At 38.6% G+C, this 21,271-nt stretch overlaps 1 protein-coding gene across 2 annotated transcripts in view; it reads right to left on the reverse strand.

Moving 5' to 3' along the window:
- The window catches only part of klhl29 (kelch like family member 29), a 173,223-nt gene that overhangs the window by 70,929 nt on the left and 81,023 nt on the right, over positions 1-21,271 (reverse strand). For both annotated transcript variants that reach the window (XM_079475405.1, XM_079475406.1), the window contains 2 exons: positions 8,157-8,304; positions 4,666-5,166 (listed from right to left, as the gene is read on the reverse strand). In XM_079475405.1, coding sequence (XP_079331531.1) covers positions 4,666-5,166; positions 8,157-8,304 — 649 coding nt within the window. The remainder of the gene's footprint in view (positions 1-4,665; positions 5,167-8,156; positions 8,305-21,271) is intronic.

The raw sequence follows: 21,271 nt of genomic DNA on the forward strand, positions 1-21,271 counted from the left end.
ACAACATCAAATTCTACTGTGCCTCCATTAGAATAAAATGTGCATTTTAAGCACAGATTTGGCCCAACAAAACCTAAATCTTCGACCAACCTTGTTATTTGAGATTAGCTTTTAAAACCATACAGAAAAAAAAGCAGAAGCTCATTACATTGTATGAAATTTATGGCGGGTCTTCCAGATAAGCTCGTAATTAGAAGACACAATGACAGCAATGTTTTAATAAATGCACACAACTGCATAACTCTATATGCAAAACCGTAACGTAGCCCCACGTGGAAGAAGGCCGCTCTGAGGGTGGACGGGGCATCGGCGTGTTAATCATCTGTCTAAACTGATTAGTTTCCTAATTGAACCGCCAACATTACGCGTGCCATTACAGGTCATTTGTCTGGAATGGCAAGGGAACGGTGCTCGAACACACGCAAGCTGTTTCGAAAACAATCCCGACCCTTATGAGCAATGCTTCTGTGGCTTCGCTTTAAACCAGAGTTTTATTTACAGAGTTTTATTCACAATGATGCATCCTGGGATTTGGTGTTCTGCGGAAAACCAAACACTCCTGGAGGAGCTTATGTGCAGGCCGAGGCTCATTTTCTGTATCTATACTTTCATCTAGACACCTTGAAAAACAATATCAGAAGACGGAAGATTGCGCGAGCCGACAGGGGAGCTTTTCCTCGGTTTTGGGAAACAGTATATTCGGTAAACAGAAGAACGAGAACGTTATGCTTCTCACTATCGATGGTTTCCCATGGAGGGAACGCTGGCGTCTCCATTTCGATATTTACAGCATCGGCGTCCGTCACAAGCGCATCCCTGTAGAGCTACAGTCATTCTCTGCATTAACATGCACACGAGCGTATCACAAACAGTCCTTGAGACGAAACTTTAGTTTCGCCACGTGTGGAGGGGAACTCCGGGGCGCAGCCGGAATGGCCCGGGGCTGATCTGTCCTAATGAGACAAGGAATTCTGCGATTGCCTCCGTGTCGACGGCCCAGAAGCTTGTCTCGATTTATTCACCAAGATGGAACTCACAGGGAGTCGGAACAACTCTGGATAACGTGACTGTCATTTCCAACCAGACGGATCAAAGCTGGAAGTTCTAGTGTCACTTGGATGTGGAAAACGGCATGGCGGGGATCGGTGGATGTGGTTAGTGACTGCGCCTTTGAATTCGAGTGACATGAAAAAAAATCTTTTTCAAAAAGCATTTGTTGATTCGTCGATGCTTGCTGATGATACAAGCGAGCCGAATCTATTTGCAGTTTGTGCGTGTTTTTAAACGTGCCTACTGTACGACATGAAGCAACATAACCATTTTACTCGACAGCAAAGGCACAAAACCATATTTGCCAATTATACAGAGTGAATGCAGCCAAAATCTCGAAACCAAGAAGCCAACATTGTGCTTTGGTGCCAATTGAAAGCAACATCTCAAAAGACTAAAAATACATGCCCAGGCTTCAAATCGTTGCTGTTTTGTTGAGAAATAGTGTGTTTTTAGTCAGCTATTCATTGAGAAACAACATATTTTAAAACGTTTCTTCCCACTGGAGCTCTGCATAGGGCCTTTTCCCAAAAACAACTGTGTGACTAAAACACATGTCAGTTATAAAGCCTATATTTCCCAACTTTTCAAACTAAGAGACGTATTTTTAACCCCTCAAACAAATATAAATCATCTCGACTGCTCTGCAACAACTCATGGGCCTTAAATCTTCAGCCCGCAACTTCCAAAGCCTGACCGTTTATTGTACCCAGAACCACTCTTGACCTGTCAATCATTTCGAGAGTCCAGATCTGCTGACGTCGGATTGTCTTAAATGGTTTTAAATAAACGTGTTAACAGCACACTTAAATCTTAATCTTGCTAATGCGTTCATCGTTATGGACCTAATATCATCACATACAGTACTTAAGGAGATACTGCATTTTCCATGAATAAAAAAGTTAGAAGTTCATGCACAGACTACAAGAAAAAAACGTATTTTCCATCAATAATATTAGATACAGATGTTGAAACAACTGAATGTCAAGGTCAGAAATATTTGATTTGAGCGTCTTTCTGATGAAATGGGAGTTACAGGAAAACCTGGACTCATAAAAGAAAGCTATTACACTAATGAGCTCTTTCTGCTTTATATATATATGGATTTTTTTTTCACATCGATTAAACTGATGTATTTTTCACCACGAACCAAACTGCTGATGAAACGTAGCATCACTCATTTTGCAGCGGATTTGTGCTGCTTTGCCTTTAATACCCCTGATCCCTGTTTTATGTATGAGCCTTTAGAAAATAAAAGAGGTCAAACAAAAGGATAAATTTGTTAGATTTGTATTATGTTATCTAAAATCCGACTTCTGACTATCGGTATAAAATCTGAGTTTGCGTAGGCCTTTTCACACCAAGAATGATAACTACAGTAAACATGATAATGATAACTATATTAGGTATACGATGTCATTTTTAAAGCTCTAATGCTGCAGATTCACATTTTAAATGCATTAGCCCTTTAATTTTGATTAATGTTTTACTATTCATCAGCTGGAACAAATTAATCTAAAAGTGACCCCAAGGATCTCTTTATCTTTATTGTTATGATGTGGTCCGGACGTCGACTGTTCTTTTTCTCAAACTATAGCAATCGTGCCTTGTGTGAACAGGCTGAAGAACCACTAAAGCACGAAGATATGCTTCTATATAGCACTCCCAATTTCCCTAGGATTACACTCCAAGAACCACTTTAAGTGCTATATAGCACAATTTTTTAAAGTGTAAAACTTTAGAAATAAGAAAACAACCTAATATAGTACTAGAAACAACAAATCAACATCTGCATTAGAGGGTCTTAGATCTGCATTAGAGGGTCAGTGAACAATCTGAAGGTGGTTGGGTTGGAGGCTACAACCCAAGTAAAAGCGCACCAAATGAAACCAGATCAAACACTCCATCCCAAAAGTTTTTTTGGGGAATGTTAGAAAAGTTGAACACCGCATTCTTTGGTGGGAACATTATCCATCTACGTTTCTGAAACAGGCCTGGGGCGCAAAGAACTGCCCTTAAGATCCTACAGGAGAGCAGACAGACCGCACTCCGTCCTCACCTTAATCTGGTGGTTTTAGTGCTACAGTAACCTTGCCAACTGCACTTGAGCACAATGCATTTGTATTAAAAGAGAAAACTTCACACTTTGCAAGTCGCTTTTGCTGTGTGCTGAACCGTGAAGGATCCTGGCGTCTTTAAGGGGTTCTATCAGCGGGAAACGCAGCCAAAAAACACCAGGGAACCCGAGGTTTCTGTCAAACTGAGTTTAGAGGTGAAGTGCTCTTACAAGCTAATGTGGACAACAATGTGAAATGTACGACACGGGCATCGGAATAAATCAGTCAACGGATCAAAGTGCCTCGGTTGTGACGATGAAGCGTGTAATTTCTGTACTACTAGAATCATGAATTAAGACTTTTTAACAGGTTTCTTAAGTAAAGTTATTCTATTGGTTAAAGAATTAGATAGTCCCGCCTTTAACTCACGCCATTGGGCGGGCTCAAACAAACAGAGGAATGTTTTAAAAGCCCGAAAGAAATCATGGTGTTTATATTTCAAGGGACAGTTCCTACATTATTAAAAATATCTTCTTTTTGTTGGACAGATCACCAAAGTCAAAATGTTTGTTACAGAACAGTTCCGTCACAACAATTCAACAAGTTTGAAAAAATTGAGGAAAACAACAAATAAGTCAAACTATAATATAAACCTGCTGAAGATAAAAATCAGTAGATGTGGTTTATTTGTGGCTTATCTGAGTTACCTTGTCTTAGAAGCAGGTCTAGTGTATTTTAATGGGCTCTTTCATATAATTTCATACAAATACCAGCCAAGAACAAAAAAAACAGGCTGATGTTTTAAGGAGGGAAGCACAGTGAGGTACTACAGAGAAATAACCGATTTCATGCACTTCACTTATGCCTTTAATCGTAATGAAAAAATAAAAATGGGCTCTCAAATAATATTAATATTAAAGTTCCGGCAAGATATAAACCTATTAAAATATGCTATTATGTTGCAGCAAACATGGCAAATTGAACTGCTATAGTTCTCATGACGGGAGGTGCTCCAATGCCACCCCTCTTACTGCGTTTTGAGCATTTAAATAGCAAAAATTCACAAAAGTCTAATCTAACCGGCTCTTTTTGAATCTTGAGAGACAATTGGAAGTCGCTTCGATGTGCAAAGCAAATTGCGCTCATTTTATAGTGCTCATAAAAAAAATCAAATGAGTTTAGAAAGCCAATCTAAACCTAGATTAAAAGCGTCATTAAATGTGGAAATTGCTCAGGGAATACGCAACACCTGTTTCTGGACTGACACAGTCCCGTCCAAGGTTATCTTGTACAAACAACAATTTACAGCCTCGGAAACAGTCAAGATTTCACAGCGGGAGACTCTCCGACAAGTTTACAGAAAAACAAGCCTGCTTATGTTGTTTTAAGATCGGAACCGTCGACCTTGGAGATGCTTTTGTACATCAGCCTGTTACTCACAAGGTTTATTTCGACAGCATCTTGTCATGTTAGTGGTCAAGCGGGCATCAAACGCGACAACCTGCGAAAGATATTTCGCAACATCTTTAAAGCACGAGGTCCACCCAGGCTCGCTTACCTTTCGGATGACTCGGGTCTGTGAACTCGTACTTCCCCATTCCGACTGTACGGAGCATCTGAAGGCCGTTCAGACCTTCCTGACTGGCCGAGGCCGGCGTGGGTTGAACCGTCGCCTGCCCGTTGGTCAACGGCAGCGCGGCGGAAGGCAGAGTGGGCGGGTGTAACAGAGGGTGGGTCATGTGACCATTTCCTATCATGCTCTGGGGGGTCCTTAGGGGCGACGGGGTGATTTGTGGCTGGGTGGTGGCGTAGGGCGACTGGTTCTGTAAGCTCATGACCAGGCTTCCTGCTGGCTGGGAAGAGACGGGAGGAAGCTGAAAGTGGGCGGTCATGAGCGGATGGTGTGGGACGATGGGGGTCTGGATGGCTGGGGTAACGCCGACGAGCGGCGACTGGACGGACACTCCCTGGCTGTAGATGGCAGGTTGAGGCATCCCGTATGAATGAGCCAACAGGCTGGGCTGGGTAGCCGCCACCACCGGAGGAACCCAAGCGGGTGCTGTGGAGCAAAAACACACAATGATGATTTATTTACTAGCATGTTATTTAAACCTGTGTGTTTATTTTGAGGAACACAAAGGAGGTATTTTGAGAAATGTTTGAGTGTTTTTTTGTCTAAACAATGGAAATCAATGGGGCCAATGTTCTTCAAAAATCTTTTTTCTTTTCGGTAAAAGAAAGTATGTCATAAATGTTTGGAATGACATGAGTAAAGAATTTTCCAATTATTTGGTCTATTTTATGAAAGAAATAGAAAGAATGTTTAAATATGGGAATCTTGGATGGCCTCAAAACTATCACACACTACAACACCATTATTACTTCACAGGGTCTTTAAAAGAACAAGAGGATAACATGATGGAAATATTTTAGCACATGTCTGCCCGCTCAGATTCCATCAGTGGTGTGGATGTTTCAGACCTGAATTTGGGTTCGGTCTGGGATTTACTCAAAGCTATTTTCCACAGTCACCGGGGCATCCACAGGAAAATATCCATTTCTTCATTCATTCTTTTTTTTCTTGTGGGTCAAACGAGAGTCAATTACCAGTGCAGCGATGCAGAACGGTTATAACAGACGCGATGTATGCGATACAAAAAACACCTGAAAAAGAGCACGCTTTCAAATTACATTCACCATCTCTATTCTTACTGTATCACTACAATTTCAGAGAGAGACACGTGAGCAAATCCTACGAGCGCTTCACAGTAGAGAAAGGTCTGATGGAGCATTTGATGGGGAGCACAAAGTTCAGGTAATATTTAGCAAAAGCGCGAACGTTTATTTTGGAGAATCTGAGTCTATTTCGCCAAATCTCAAATTCCGCCTCCTGACTCACTCGTTTTAAACACAAATGACATTCAATGTTTCTCGCTGAGAATATGATTCATTCAGGGCACCTGATGTCATCTCATGCTGCAAACAGATGTAGACCAGGCTGAGAGAATATGAGCAATATCCCCCTGTCTGTGAACAGAGATCAGATCAGACATCATCTGCTTGATCTTGGGCAGCGTGCTCAGACATGGTGTCTTTCGTGAGGAAAATGGATCATAGGATCGAAACTGGATTGATGCTTCTTATGGGAATTACCCACAATGAAACAGAGGAGATGAATCTCATAAATATGCACTTGTTTGGGATGCATGCCCTTCCGTCTCTGGAAAGACTGCACGTGAACAAAACAGATGAAAAAACATTAATCTTTGAGGAAGGTTGGCCTTTACCGCGGTATGGTCTGAAGAGACCCTGATATACAAGAAAGAATATAGTAACGGCAACCTGAAGGAGGTGCATTATTCAGAAGGAAGTCAAAGAAAAATGTTCAATTTTTAACCAATGCAGAATTAGTCATGAAAGATCGTCCAATATCTGTCTTTTATTAAAAAAGGGACTTGGGTTCCAGTCATGACCCAATCCCACATTCCCTCACTCACCATTTACTCTCCTGTGTACACTTCAGTTTTCTATTATAGAATAAATATACGAATAATAATACGATAATTCAACGATATATACAACATATATAAACAATAAATCAAATAAGAAATAACACAAATAAATAAATAAAACAAAATATTAAAAACAAAAGTGCTGTAAGTCAAGTCTTGACCACTATTATTAATAATAAAATAAAGGAAAAAGTGTTTTCTGTTTTATGAAAGTGCTTATTCTAAAACTAAATTAAATCTGCAATCCTTAACCTTTGCCTCTTTATCACCATTTTGGATTAAAACTGCCAATACTTCACATCATTTTGCGTCTTTATGTTCATTCAGAAAAATAAAAAAACATTACAGTTTGCTGCTTTAAATCAGTCATTAACTGCACATGAGGGTTTCAAAGCCCAAATAAAGTAAATCAATGTCACAAACAAGCCAGATATTCGTAAACTTCCATAACCTCCCCAAAATATTTCAAAAAACTAAAGAAAAAGCTGCAAAGCGCACACCGTCGCCATGATTAATGAATGCCCGCAGAGATGTTTTGAGAATCATGTTGCTTTCTGTCTGTTGAGCGTGTTGAGCTGGTCTCAGGGCTAATGTGAGGCACATCCCCTCGAATGTCACATTACGCTCAGTGCTGTCGAATGAGGAGAACTTGAGTGACATCTCTTTTTGTGTTTTGAGGAAGGTGCCGGAAGCGGAGCCCTGTCGAGCGCGGCACAATGTTAATGCTCCCTCCTTCTACGAGCTGTTCGGCTCCTACTAAAACGGCACAGCGGGGGACCCCTGTGGAGGCCCCGGGGGGCTCTGGAGAGGCCAGCAAAAAACACACGACAAACCTCTTGAGCATTAAAGTCCCATTCCCCATGTATAATCGATCAGAAAAGGCTAGACAGGTCAACAACCTATCTTTATTAATATGAGCCAACCGAACTTGAGATGAGAGAAACCGCCAGCGTAGCGTGATGGGCTTTGGCTGACCTCTTATTGTTGGCTTGATTCTCTTGTTTAATGTTTTTTGGGGGTTTTCCGTGCCGAAGCTTCAAAAGCAAAGTTTGAAAAATCACATCAGGAGACTTGAGCCGGTGCAAACCGGGACTCATTGGTACACGGAAACATCATTATCTGCAAACTTGTGAGTTCACGTCCAGTTTTACGGTAACAGATCACTCTCCAACAAAGAGATATCCATACACAATTTACTAAATGATCTTAGTGTGTCTCTCTAAGCTCAGTCTGTTCTCACTTGACCAGAATTCAACTCAACAATTGTTCTTTAGTCTCTCACGACCTTGAGACGGAGACAGACGGTTATCTGACGGTCTGTTAAGACAACGCGGAACAAAACAAAACAAGAACAATAAACGGCAAACAACAAAACAAACAAAAACAACATTAATGAAGAGCACAGATGTGTGTCTGCTCTTTGGAAACCCCACATGCCTTTATCCAGATTTACAAAAGTGGGACACTACAATTGAAACCATTTATCTTAAAATGGCCTGTTAAACTCTCTGGATCAAATGTAGATGTGAGGACATACCTGTGGTGTCATTCTCTCTGTGTTGTTTGGTGGGCGGCTCATCTGTGTCCCACGGTGTGCTCTGGTTGATGGGAGTCTGACCCCATCTCACCCCAGGGGCCAACAGAAGACTCTGTGTCTGGGTCTCACCGGGAGAAAGGCCTGACGCCTGTGGAGAGAATATACATATATATGATGAAGATCTGAATCGCATTTATCACCAAAACTTGACGTCAAATGGGTTTTCACGGAAGGGTGACATTTTTGATGCAGCTTCTGAAGGAACTACAGTAAAATCCATGATATAACTATTATGAATATAATGAGGGAGGCAAATAAATGTAAAAGACACGGTAACTACAAATTAAACATGGTTACTAAAGTAACTAGATTTTAACCATAGTATTTTAAGGAAAACAATATTTATACAAATGGTAATCAATAATCCATTTTTAAAAACCATGGTTACATTTTGTGAGGGATGAGAAATGGCATAAAACGTATTATATCAACAGCATTTAGGTCAGACTGAATTTACATCAGTTGGAAATCATAACAAACCTCCATGAACTGCTAGACCCCTGTTTAAACACTGACTTGGGGTCAGTTTCAGAAGACAGTTTTACACAAACCAATTGAAATAAGTTCTAACCCATGAACGAAATAGTACGAAAAACAAAATGAATAAAAAAAATGCGAAAGGCATTCATTAGTAACATGTTCGCTAGTAAAACATATTTTACTAGTGTGAAGAAAATCTACTGGCCAATCAGAATGCAGATCCAGATAAACGCTGGACAACACGAGGCCCAATTTTCTATCCACAAATAATTTTTGCCATTGTCCGATTTTGATTACAGTCTATTCACGGATTTAAAAAGTAATTTCCACCCTAAAATATTCCCACTAAATCTGAATAACTGTAATTACAAAATGCAAACGACAATTTTGTGTGTTAATATCAGATTTCGGCTTTTATGTTCGAAATGCGTGTTTCCTGCATCTTTGCAATTACGGGGCCGTAATTGCACATTGTGAGGCTTTCCGTCTCTCCTCATCACCATTCACAATGAAGTGCTCGTATTAGGCCGGGATCTGTAATTCATTATGAAGTATAAGCGCAAGAAAAACGGAAACGTCAAGGAGACAATAACTAAACGCCATCATTACATCTCCATTCGAAGAGCACCATAAAATCCCCAAAAGCAACATACGAAAAGAGTATAAAACAGTGTTTCACAACAGTGCTATTTATTTATCACCCTACAGTGAACTATAACCGACTCCTCCACATGAAATGTATGAGCTAAAAAAAACAAGAATAAAAGGAAAAGCCATCCAGATGTCAACAAAGATTGATAGTAGAGGAAGTTTGAGAAACTTTGCTCGCATCGACTTTAATTGAGTTGAGGTTTTATGTCAAACAGGCAGGCGGAGTGACGGGGCACACCATGTGATCCGGGCAGATGCGCGAGGCGAGTTCCAGAGAGATGAGTTAACCCGGCATCTCAACCTCACCCCGCTCCGCACCTCTGAGTTAATGGAAAAGACCTCGTCATCAACCCACTGCTCCGGCCCGTCGGTTTTCCTTCGTTCCATTATCCCGGCTGACCCGCGCTTTACTTCATCAATTTACCCATCGTGCATCTCTGTCACCTCGGCCTAAAGCCAATTTGTTGTGGGTTCGAGCTGCACGCCGACATGCGGAACATCTCATCGGGACTGGTCTACGAGACACCAGCGGTCGACCTCCGGACGGTGAGTGCTAAGCTATCTGTCCGTACACCATTAAAAAAAACGTGAATTCAACTTAAGTGGGGCTGTATATGTTTGACAGAGGTCAGGTCGAGTTAGTTCAATGCTCGCTTTCAAAAACTCGATGGAGTTCTGGAACAAATAGTTACAAGACGTTTTTTGGAATCGACATTTTAGATTTATGCATTTGGCAGATGCTTTTATCCAAAACGCTGATTCAAAGTAAAAAAATGTTTTCCATGGAATTGAACCCACGACCCTTGCGCTGCTAATGCAAGGCTTTATCACTTGAGCAACAGAAATAGATTCTGCAGGCCATTTTCTAACAAAATGTGTTTTTCCTTGACAATCACTAAATATGTTCCTGTAGCTCAAATGGTAGAATGAGGTGCCAACATCTCCAACATCATGGGTTAGATTCCCAGTAAAACACGAATACAAAGACAAGTATAACATTCTGGAAACAAATAAAGTGGCCCTAAGCAATAATCCCAACCACATCTACTTTCCCCAAATCTCTTAGAAACTCTCCACAGAGTGATATACAGAGATAAAAAGCAACCCATTAAATTCTCCGTCCCACAAGACTTCAACGTCATTGCCCACCTACTTCAACGTTGTCCTAGTTCGCAAACTTCCTATTAAAAAAGGAATGCCTAAAAGGCCCAGGGTCCAGCGAGATGTTCATCTTGTACGTCTTTATGGGATGGATTTATATATTGACTGACAGTAACCTTTTTTCATGAACAACCCGCCGCTCGACATGTATAACACCCAAAAACTCTTTGTCGTTTCGCGCTTGTTCCTCGTCATATCTTGTGTTTTCTAATCCTCGTGAAAATTGATGATTTATACCGTGGTATGCCATAGTACTCCTAGGCATTTCCTACGACCTGCTGTCACAAAATACCAAATCTTCCTTATTCTGCTCTTCTTTTTATAATATCAAAATGCGATATTGGATATTCAAAGTTCAGGGGGTGGGATGAGTTGGTGGGGGGGGATGACAGACACTGTAAAACGTGGCAGGACCTGAGCGACGACAAGCATTCCCTATATTCTCGCTTTTTTAATTCATCTCTGGTTATACAACTCCGCGTCCCTGGCGGGCCATTATCGCAGGGTGGCAGATGGCTTCCTGACTCGACAGAAAACAGCCTGGGATAGCGTGAGTGTGTGTGTTTGTCCTGTGCAAAGCAAGCAGCCAAAAATAAATGAATAAATAAATACATGCTCTAATGCTTTTCGGGACAAAGAAGTTTAACGCCTGTAGTCAGTTTAGTGTTCCAATCATCTTATTACACAGACGCTGGACTTTCCATCCTAAGGGTGCAGCGAACGCATGCAGTCCCATTATGCATATGTTTAGACCAGAAGCATCATTTACGTTCGCCTTTTTTGTGCCCACTATATTTAATTGCCAGCGGCAGGAATGCATCTACAAAAAAGAAGCACCTGCTCAGGGTGTGTTATAATGAGTGGCTGGAATCTGTTATTCGTAATGCCGAGTGATCATGTGACTGTTATGCAATGTTCTCTCCAGCACGACTCTCTCTCGCTACCTATTCTACCGAATAAAATGCAAACGAACGTTTCTCCTCATGTACATCCAGTAATGTACAGCTGCAATTTCAGTTTGAAGATAGAATAAAACCTTACACCCTCCAGCTTTTGTTATCCATGCATTTATCCGATGACCTGCTAAATAAATCATATGTTAAAATAAGATGAAATCTTACTTGATAAGTTCAAAAATAAAAATAAATCGGTTACTGAGCAAGTTTAAATCAAAGTGATCCAAACTGTCCTCATTTACAACGGGTTAGGATAAAATAAAGATAACAAATCTGGGCTGTTCGGTACGATTTCACAGATAATGTCTGTTTGCAAGATAATGTCTGATGACAATAGAGGCACATGTTATGGATTGCAGACTTATGCTAATTTTACTACTTAAACCAAAACAAGTCTTTACGGCTACTATGGTTGAAGGTCCAGTGTATTAAATTTTCGGCATCTAGCGGAAGGGTTTATGAATTGCAAACAAACGGCTCACTCCAACGCTCCCCTCTTCCTTTAGAAGCACTACAATGGCTGACACAAGACTAAGATGTCATCACGTTTTCGCTTCTTTGCCGAAAGAGATAACGTATTTATGAAACGCGTTATGCAAAGCAGTTTGTCCGTTTAGGGCCACTGTAGAAACAAAACGGCGAATTCCATGTTAGGGGACCCGCGTTGTGTGTAGATAGAAATAGCTCATTCTAAGAAAAGAAAAACAAACGCTTCATGATAAAAGGTCTTTATACACGTCTGAACACATGTATATTTTATCGCTGTCAACAGATACACCCAAAAAACACATACTGGTCCTTTAAGGCATTGTAACCAAATATAAACCATGGTTTTTACTACACAATAGTTCAACCATGGTATTTGCAGTAAAACAACAATCAACTGATAATCAATACACAATAAATAGTTTAATAAAACCATGTTTAATTTTGCAACGATTTCCTTAACATAGTTATTTGTGAATGAGCTACTGATTATTCATAGGTATCAAACGTTTCATGTCATGAAATCGCAACTAGCTCACCCACGTTCAAAAAAAACTACTGTGACAGTACAACTCATCTGAATTAGACAGATTGCAATAAAACCACACAGAGACGCAGGTAATTGCGGATTAAACAAAATGATTTGTGTACATTTTCTTGCACTAACGGCAGCAATAATTCATCAAATAATGGAGACGAGCATTATAACTGGGCCAGTCCAGCGTCTGATTCAGGTGTCTGGAATACACGGGTGATGATGTACAATACCGCTTCATTCTTGCCAGACCACATCGTCTGCTGCATCCTTCACAGCGTGTCTCTCAGAACCGGCCTGCTGCATGGGGAACTGCAACTCGCTTGAGGTAAAGGATAATCGTTTGGGCATGATAAATTATTTGCATAATTCCTTTAATGAATCGGGTGCTAAAACATTGCAAATACTATCTGCGGTTACAATTCCTGCTTAGCAAATTCCTCTTCAAGAGTCGGATGTTCCCAGATCCAAATAGTTTCTCATAACTAATAGCTCATAGCGGCACAACATTCAAAGACACTTTTGTAGGGTACTCAATGCAATGCATTACAAAGACAACAAGTTTTACAATTTAATCTCTTTAATGCAATTTGTAATGCACGAGGTGTGTCACATGCGACAGGTCAATCCCTTCTTGCACATTTAAAAATGACAAATGTAATGGCTATGTTTTCAACCGCACATACAGCAGGTGTGCAGATGAGGTACTGGCTTGAATGGGATTGGTCAGAAACTATTCCAATGAGCCTTATCTAAGAGCACTGCAGCCAGGGATGGAGCTGAAGCAAATATCACCATGGTAACATCCTTTTCCATACAGCACAGCTGTGAGCTGCCTCCATTGACATCAGGGTAACACAACATGCATGTACTGTACCGTCCTGCATCACGTTTGCACACCCCCAAATGAAAATTACTGTAGTGCACTTTGGTATTTAATAGTGAATTGTAGTAAAAGACATACACTACAGTATTTGTTTGTCCCTTGCAGAATATGCATGTTTATCATTTACAAAACAGAGGGATACACTATAATACTTATAATATCTACACTCTTAAAAATAAAGGTGCTTCAAGTGGTTCTTCGGTGCCATAGTCTAAATGGTTTCATTAAGAACCTTTAACATACAAAGAACCTTTCTGTTTCACAAACAGAAGTTATGCTTTCTTTGTGGTGTAAAAAGGTTCTTTAGAATATAAAAAGGTTGGTTCTTTAAAGAACCTTTGACTAAATGGTTCTTTGTGGAACCCAAAAATGGTATGGCATCGCTGTGAAGAACCTTTTAAGCACCTTTATTTTTAAGAGTGTACTGCATTTTAATATAGTAAACTCTACTATAGTATACTACAGTATTTTTAATGTCCACTGCAGAATCTACATACTGTTTATAATCTTAAAAGAAAGCGTGATCTTAAAAATAGCGTTTTGTTTTGATTTAGTACTCACCTGAATACATTATTTCACATAACATGTTTACAGGAAATGCTAAACTTACAAACATTGATGCTAAACCACCAAATTTGTGTATGTTATTGGTGACAGCTATACTTCACGTGTTGTGTTCTCTAATCGTGTTTTCTATATAACTACATTTTGGACCACCAATGTTGCCACTCGATGTGTCGTGTGCATGGGCCCAAGGCGGGCTGAAGTAGTATCCAACTACACAAATCCCTTGGTATCATTAACACTAAATGGACGTCATATTCAGTAATAGAAAAAAAACTGTCATCGCAAGTCGATCATGTTTTCACATCATAACAAAGAGCCTTTCTTTGCACTCGAGAGAATAATGAATGTAATTCAGAGACCTCTTCACAGACATGCGGGGCCCCTCGATGATTTTATACATCCTGCACAGCTCTTGTATTACCGTAAGGCAAAGACGCATGCCAGCCAACCTGAAGAATAAGACCATTGAACGTGGGAAGCATTCTTTTTTCATACCGAGCAAAGCTTGGCCGCAGAGATCCAGCGCCAACAGATCTATCTCCTACTCCACCACCCTGTCCGATGCACCAAAGCGCACCACACATCAAAACCGCATCTCCCGGTGAACAGGAGACGGCGGTCCTCTGTCCGGTGGGGGGTTTCAGGGTTTCTATATGCCCCTATTGTTCTCCTGCCTGGGGCAACTTAAGGCCTCTTGATCAAATGCAGGCCAAGATGAATAGCGATGTCGAGCACTCGAAGAAGCCATTTGGTGTGTTTTTCTTTGGCTATAAGAGCTCCAGCGTGTGTTTGAAGGCCTGCGTGAGACTCTCACAATGCCCTACCTGACAGCGTTTGTGGATCATTAAACAGAAGCCTAAGGGCTATGACAACAACTCAAAGTTTAAGCTTCTACAATCAGTTTACTAAGCAGTTGACCTCGAATGATATTCTGTTTATGAAACATCTGTTTACAAAGAAAAAGGACAGATCTTCAGTTGAGTTTGGCTGGGTAACATGGCCCAGTTTGTCTCTGCTGATACTTTACAAGGCACAACACCTTCTGGTTTCGAAATGCATCATTTCCATGCATGTATTTCTTCTTAAGAAATAGAACAAAACTTAATCGATTTAAAAAAAATAAGAGTGAAACAAACCAACCTGCTTAGAGATCACAACATCGTAACCTTTGATTTGAAGCACAAGAGAAAACATACAAAATGGTGTACTTAAAGGGATAGTTCACACAAAAATGTAAATGATATTTTTCTATTATTTACTCATCCTCTCGTCATTTCAAACCTCTGAGGTTTTCTTTCTTCCACAGAACACAAAAGAAGATATTCAGAAGAACTTTGGAAACCAAACGCAATAGACTTCGCTTTAGACAGAGTTTTAAACAGGTTCTATAGCGTAACTAATTGTAACAATAATGAACCCCTACAGTACATATCTGTAGATAAAGGGCTACAATATGCAAAGTTTGGGGAATTAAAAAATATATTTATACTGTAAGTATTTGCATGACCTGCAGTATGCTAAACAGCAATCTTAGCGTCAACATACATTACATTTTTGTAATCACAATGTACCCATAAATAAGCTACTGTGGAAATTTATGAAGTACGGGGTTCTTATTTTATTACTATAGCAAATATGACATAAGGGGAATTCATGTGTTCTGTTTTTGTGAAGTAAAAGAGCACGAATGAAGCACGCAGACTGTCTGTCAACTGTAAATTTGACTTTAGGATACATTTTTATTTGATTGATTTTAGGGTTGTTGGTCCCAAATCATTTATTTTAATTATGAGTTGTTAAGATGAGTTTTAATGTGTTGATCTTTTGAGACTTTTGAGCTCAAGAGCGGTTTGATTTGGATGTTTATATGGCATGAAGTTCCCTCAAAAATGTTTTTTATTTTCCTTAAATTTCCCAAACGTTGCATATTCTTCCCCTTTAACTTTAGATATGTAAATTATTGTTACAATTAGTTACGCTGTAAATTTTGTTTAATAATGCGGTACATTGCGGGCCGCAATCTAAAGCGTTATCTAGACTTCCATTGAATGGATACAAAACATTTGTCAAAATTTCCTCTTTTGTGTTCCACGGGAGAAAGAGTCATATACAAGTTTTGACATCTTTTATGATGTATGAAACTACAAATCCTATGAAGCACTGTAAATAACAAATTAACTCTGCGACATAGAACTGCTATCTTGCAGAATCTTATAAAATACAATATAGTTAACATCATTGCAAATTATGTACGAATAAACAAGTAACTGAAAATGTGGAGAGACAGATTCGATTATATCATTTACATTGCATTAGCAATCCCTGAGCAGTTCTGGCTTGACAAGTATATACATTATCATTACAAATCAATTTCCTTATGGAGAAAATAAATGAGACTACATGACTACAAAGGTGATCAGTTATATGGTACTCCAACGATTACAGCATCCGGGTCCCGCACGCCCGAAGCTGCGTGTGCCAGCCAAGCAAACGCCATTGAGATGAATGTGAAAGCTAACTAATTGCACTCCAGGTATATAAGCTTGGCACACACATATAACAGTCCATTCCCAAACCTTTGACTCCTCAATCACAGCTATCATGGACGGAGTGTTTATTCATGGAAAACAGAAAGAGCTGCAGGGAGAAGAGCTGGTCTGCGGAGGGGTGGGCGCATGACTCATTCACAACCGGCGGGTCAAGGCATGCTGGAGACATCTGCTGCTCCTGGCATAAACGTGCTGTTCCCGAACATGTTATGTGACTGACGTGTGGTAATGTGTGTGTGAGAGAGTAACGGCAGCGAAAGAGTGAATTAAAGTGCGAGTTAGACGGAAAAAGGTTGCTGGGTCAGTAACAGGGCGTCAGTAAAATGTTAATCACGCCTAGCAGTATAAAGGAGCTCGAGTTGAGACATACGAAAGGTCCTTAACACTTCAATAGCTAGTGTTCCAAAATTAAATATTACGTTTTTCCTGCACATTTACACATGTATATGTCAGCGTGTCCATATAAAACCACTTAGTATTTACTTAAGTAAACTGTAGTAAAATTCCGAGATAACAGTGTTATTAAACCATACTATAATAAATACACATTTTATTTACCATAGCTAATACTACAGAACACTATAGTATTCAATAGGATCTATACTATAGAATAATGATATAATATACTTCAGAATACTATAGTGTATTATAGGAACTATACTATAGAATAATCATATAATCTACTTCCAAAAACGATTGAGTACTATAGGAACGATACTATAGTACAATCATATAATATACTAAAGAATACTACAGGAACTACACTATAGAATAATGATATAATATACTTCAGGATACTATAGTGTACTATAGGATCTATACTATAGAATAACTTCAGAATACTATAGTGTACTATAGGAACTAAACTATAAAATAATGATATAATATACTTCAGGATACTATAGTGTACTACGGGAACTATACTATAGAATAATGATATAATATACTTCAGGATACTATAGTGTACTACGGGAACTATACTATAGAATAATGATATAATATACTTCAGGATACTATAGTGTACTACAGGAACTATACTATAGAATAATGATATAATATACTTCAGGATACTATAGTGTACTATAGGAACTATACTATAGAATAACTTCAGAATCCTATAGTGTACTATAGGAACTAAACTATAGAATAATGATATAATATACTTTAGAATACTATAGTGTATTATAGGAACTATACTATAGAATAACTTCAGAATACTATAGTGTACTATAGGAACTAAACTATAAAATAATGATATAATATACTTCAGTATACTATAGTGTACTACAGGAACTATACTATAGAATAATGATATAATATACTTCAGGATACTATAGTGTACTATAGGAACTATACTATAGAATAACTTCAGAATACTATAGTGTACTATAGGAACTAAACTATAAAATAATGATATAATATACTTCAGAATACTATAGTGTACTATAGGAACTATACTATAGAATAACTTCAGGATACTATAGTGTACTATAGGAACTATACTATAGAATAACTTCAGAATACTATAGTGTACTATAGGAACTAAACTATAGAATAATGATATAATATACTTTAGAATACTATAGTGTACTATAGGAACTATACTATAGAATAACTTCAAAATACTATAGTGTACTATAGGAACTAAACTATAAAATAATGATATAATATACTTCAGGATACTATAGTGTACTACAGGAACTATATTATAGAATAATGATATAATATACTTCAGGATACTATAGTGTACTACAGGAACTATACTATAGAATAATGATATAATATACTTCAGGATACTATAGTGTACTACAGGAACTATACTATAGAATAATGATATAATATACTTCAGAATACTATAGTGTACTACAGGAACTATACTATAGAATAATGATATAATATACTTCAGAATACTATAGTGTACTACAGGAACTATACTATAGAATAAATTCAGGATACTATAGTGAAGGAACTATACTATAAAATAATGATATAATATACTTCAGGATACTATAGTGTACTATAGGAACTATACTATAGAATAACTTCAGAATACTATAGTGTACTATAGGAACTAAACTATAAAATAATTATATAATCTACTTCCAAAAAGTATTGAGTACTATAGGAACGATACTATAGTACAATCATATAATATACTACAGAATACTATAGCTTACTATACTACAGAATACTTCAATTTCCAACTGTTTACCATAGTAAATACGAAAGTATACCAAAATATTTGTTTATGGGGTGTTGTTATGCATATGCTACAATGTTTTGAGTGTTTCCAACACGCTGCTATGAAGTTGCTAGTAAATTATGGTTGGTTGCTAAACTATTTTAATACATATTCAGTTTATAGATACATACATTTATTCATTTGTCAGACGCTTTTATCCAAAGGAGAGCATATAAACATTTTGTCAACACGCTAAACAGTACGGTACGTTCACAAGGCCATGCTACTAAGAGGATCAAAGCTGGAGTAAGCAAGGGAGATAATGTACAACAAGATTGTTTTTTTCAAATGTCTAACGTCTAGAATACTTCATTACAAAAAAGGCAAATAAATACAACAACAAAAAATCATTCTGATTCACCACATCAGTGCATGTGCTCTAGTCGGACTCCTCCAAGGATGTATTGATTTAAAGAGCAACATGTCAACTACCAAACACAACACTCAGGACCTCACGTTCTTTGTTTGCAATTACAACCGTTATGAGCATGTTTTGTTCACATACGAGAAACTATATTTGTTTACTGTTTATATCACTGTATTCAAACTCAATCTAAATCGACATTTCAATAACACCACCTGTGACATTCACACATACCACCTGCCACAAACAATATTCTAATTCCTGACTGCCGGAATCACGAATATGCTAAACACAAAGCAGTAGCAAAATGAATTGTTTGATCAAATTTTTTTCTCAATGTGTCACGAACAAAGAGAATATGGTAAGAGTGAGAGAGTGTAGACTCCAGAAGAAAGATCCATCCATCTATCAACTAGTGTCATATAATTTCCTTTGACGTGCTATTTTCACTTGGCTCGAGTCTGTCTGTTCTGATTCACGGAACATAACCACCACTTTGACCCAAAGAGCCACAAAAAGAGAAAACCTCTCCACGGCTCCCGTATGAATCTTCTTTCTTCACCCCTCACAGCTGCGTGCCAAAATAAACACTCAACACGCCAAAATATGGGGTCGGTTTGGTCTGGACGATGGCCATTTAAAGTGCTGGATCACTTGAACCTCAGCCATTAATGTTGATTGGAGTGCAAACATCTAGTCAAACCAAAGGCACACAACAACAGGCGAAGTAGAAAAGTAGTAGGCGTTGGAACTCTTTCAGCAATACTTATTTTAATATTGGGCTGCTGGCCATTTTTATGTCTGATTTCAAGCCTGCAATGAAAGTGCTGCAAAAATGTTTTTAACACTTACGCATGGTTTCCAAAGTTCGCTTGTTCCCAGGCCAAAAAGAATTCCCAGCATTCCCCGAACAGGTACATTTAGATGAAGGGTGAGAGTATACTGAGGATACGTAGAAATTGCTTTGAAAATCCCCTAGAAAAATGATTAACATGGTTTACTATAGTAACCATCGTTTTTTTGGTTTTACTAAAACAATAGCGAACACATATTTATTATTGTCTTACTACAGTATATATCGCATACCATTGGTGTTTGAAGCAAACTAGGGTAAAAAATTCATCAAAAGCATCTCTAAGAAATTTAGTTATTGTTACGTACGAGTTTCCCATTATGGGCATTTCGGTAAAAGTCTTCTTTATAAAAGAAAGAAAATACACAATATATACATCTGCATGGATACTTTGCCTTTAACTGTTATAAAACCACAGTTAATTTCTATATATGCAATCGAAAAAGCTAAAATATAACAGGTTTTATTTGATGAATTAAAGTAGCAACTATATTCATATTTCCATTTGCTTATTCTATAGTTTTGTTCTCGCTTTGGTCGTGTAGGCTATTGACACAGTGGTTTTCTGCCTTCTATCCATACTGTATATCTACCATTCAGCACCACCAAAATGCAGTGCACGCCGTATACGTAAATGTGAAGAATACATTTTGGCCACATTTACAAGTCTAATTTTGCTGTCCATTATGCCGACAAGCTCTTGTGTCAATGACACCCAAACATGACAGGGCAGGAGACAGAAAGTTATTGTGACACCTGAGCAGTTGAGTGACACATCATTCATATAACCAACTCACAGGGCTGATTCATATTCAATCCAGACTCGTTTTGATTCAATTCATCTCAATGATCGCTCTGTAGTTTTGTGACAGTCCCTAAGCATTAAAAACGACACAGTCGTCCCTCGAGTGTGGTTAAGTCATGAAAGACGGGTCACGAGAAGTTGGGTCCTATAAATGCCAATGATGAGCGCCAGTTATTCAGTCACGTAATATCTGCGGCTTGTCAACAAAAAGGCCGATGGGAAAAATGCATTCACTGGCATGAGGTAGGAAGACGGGCGCATGGAGACAGAGAGATACAGCCAGACAGATATAGACAGAATAGAACAGAACTGCAGGTACTTTAAAGCCTGGCCCAATTCCAGCACAGGTTATATATAGATTATATATGTTAGGGTTTTTTATATTGAGAATAAGGTTACATTTTAATTAAAAACATGGCTAATTGTTTCAGTATTTAAAGAACTAGGGCATCTAGAGCCGGATTGAAAACCGAACACCCATGCAATGAAGCATGCGCACTACATGCCATATCTCTGACCC

This window comes from Barbatula barbatula (genome assembly GCF_947034865.1).
Source record: "Barbatula barbatula genome assembly, chromosome: 15".
NCBI lineage: Eukaryota > Metazoa > Chordata > Actinopteri > Cypriniformes > Nemacheilidae > Barbatula > Barbatula barbatula.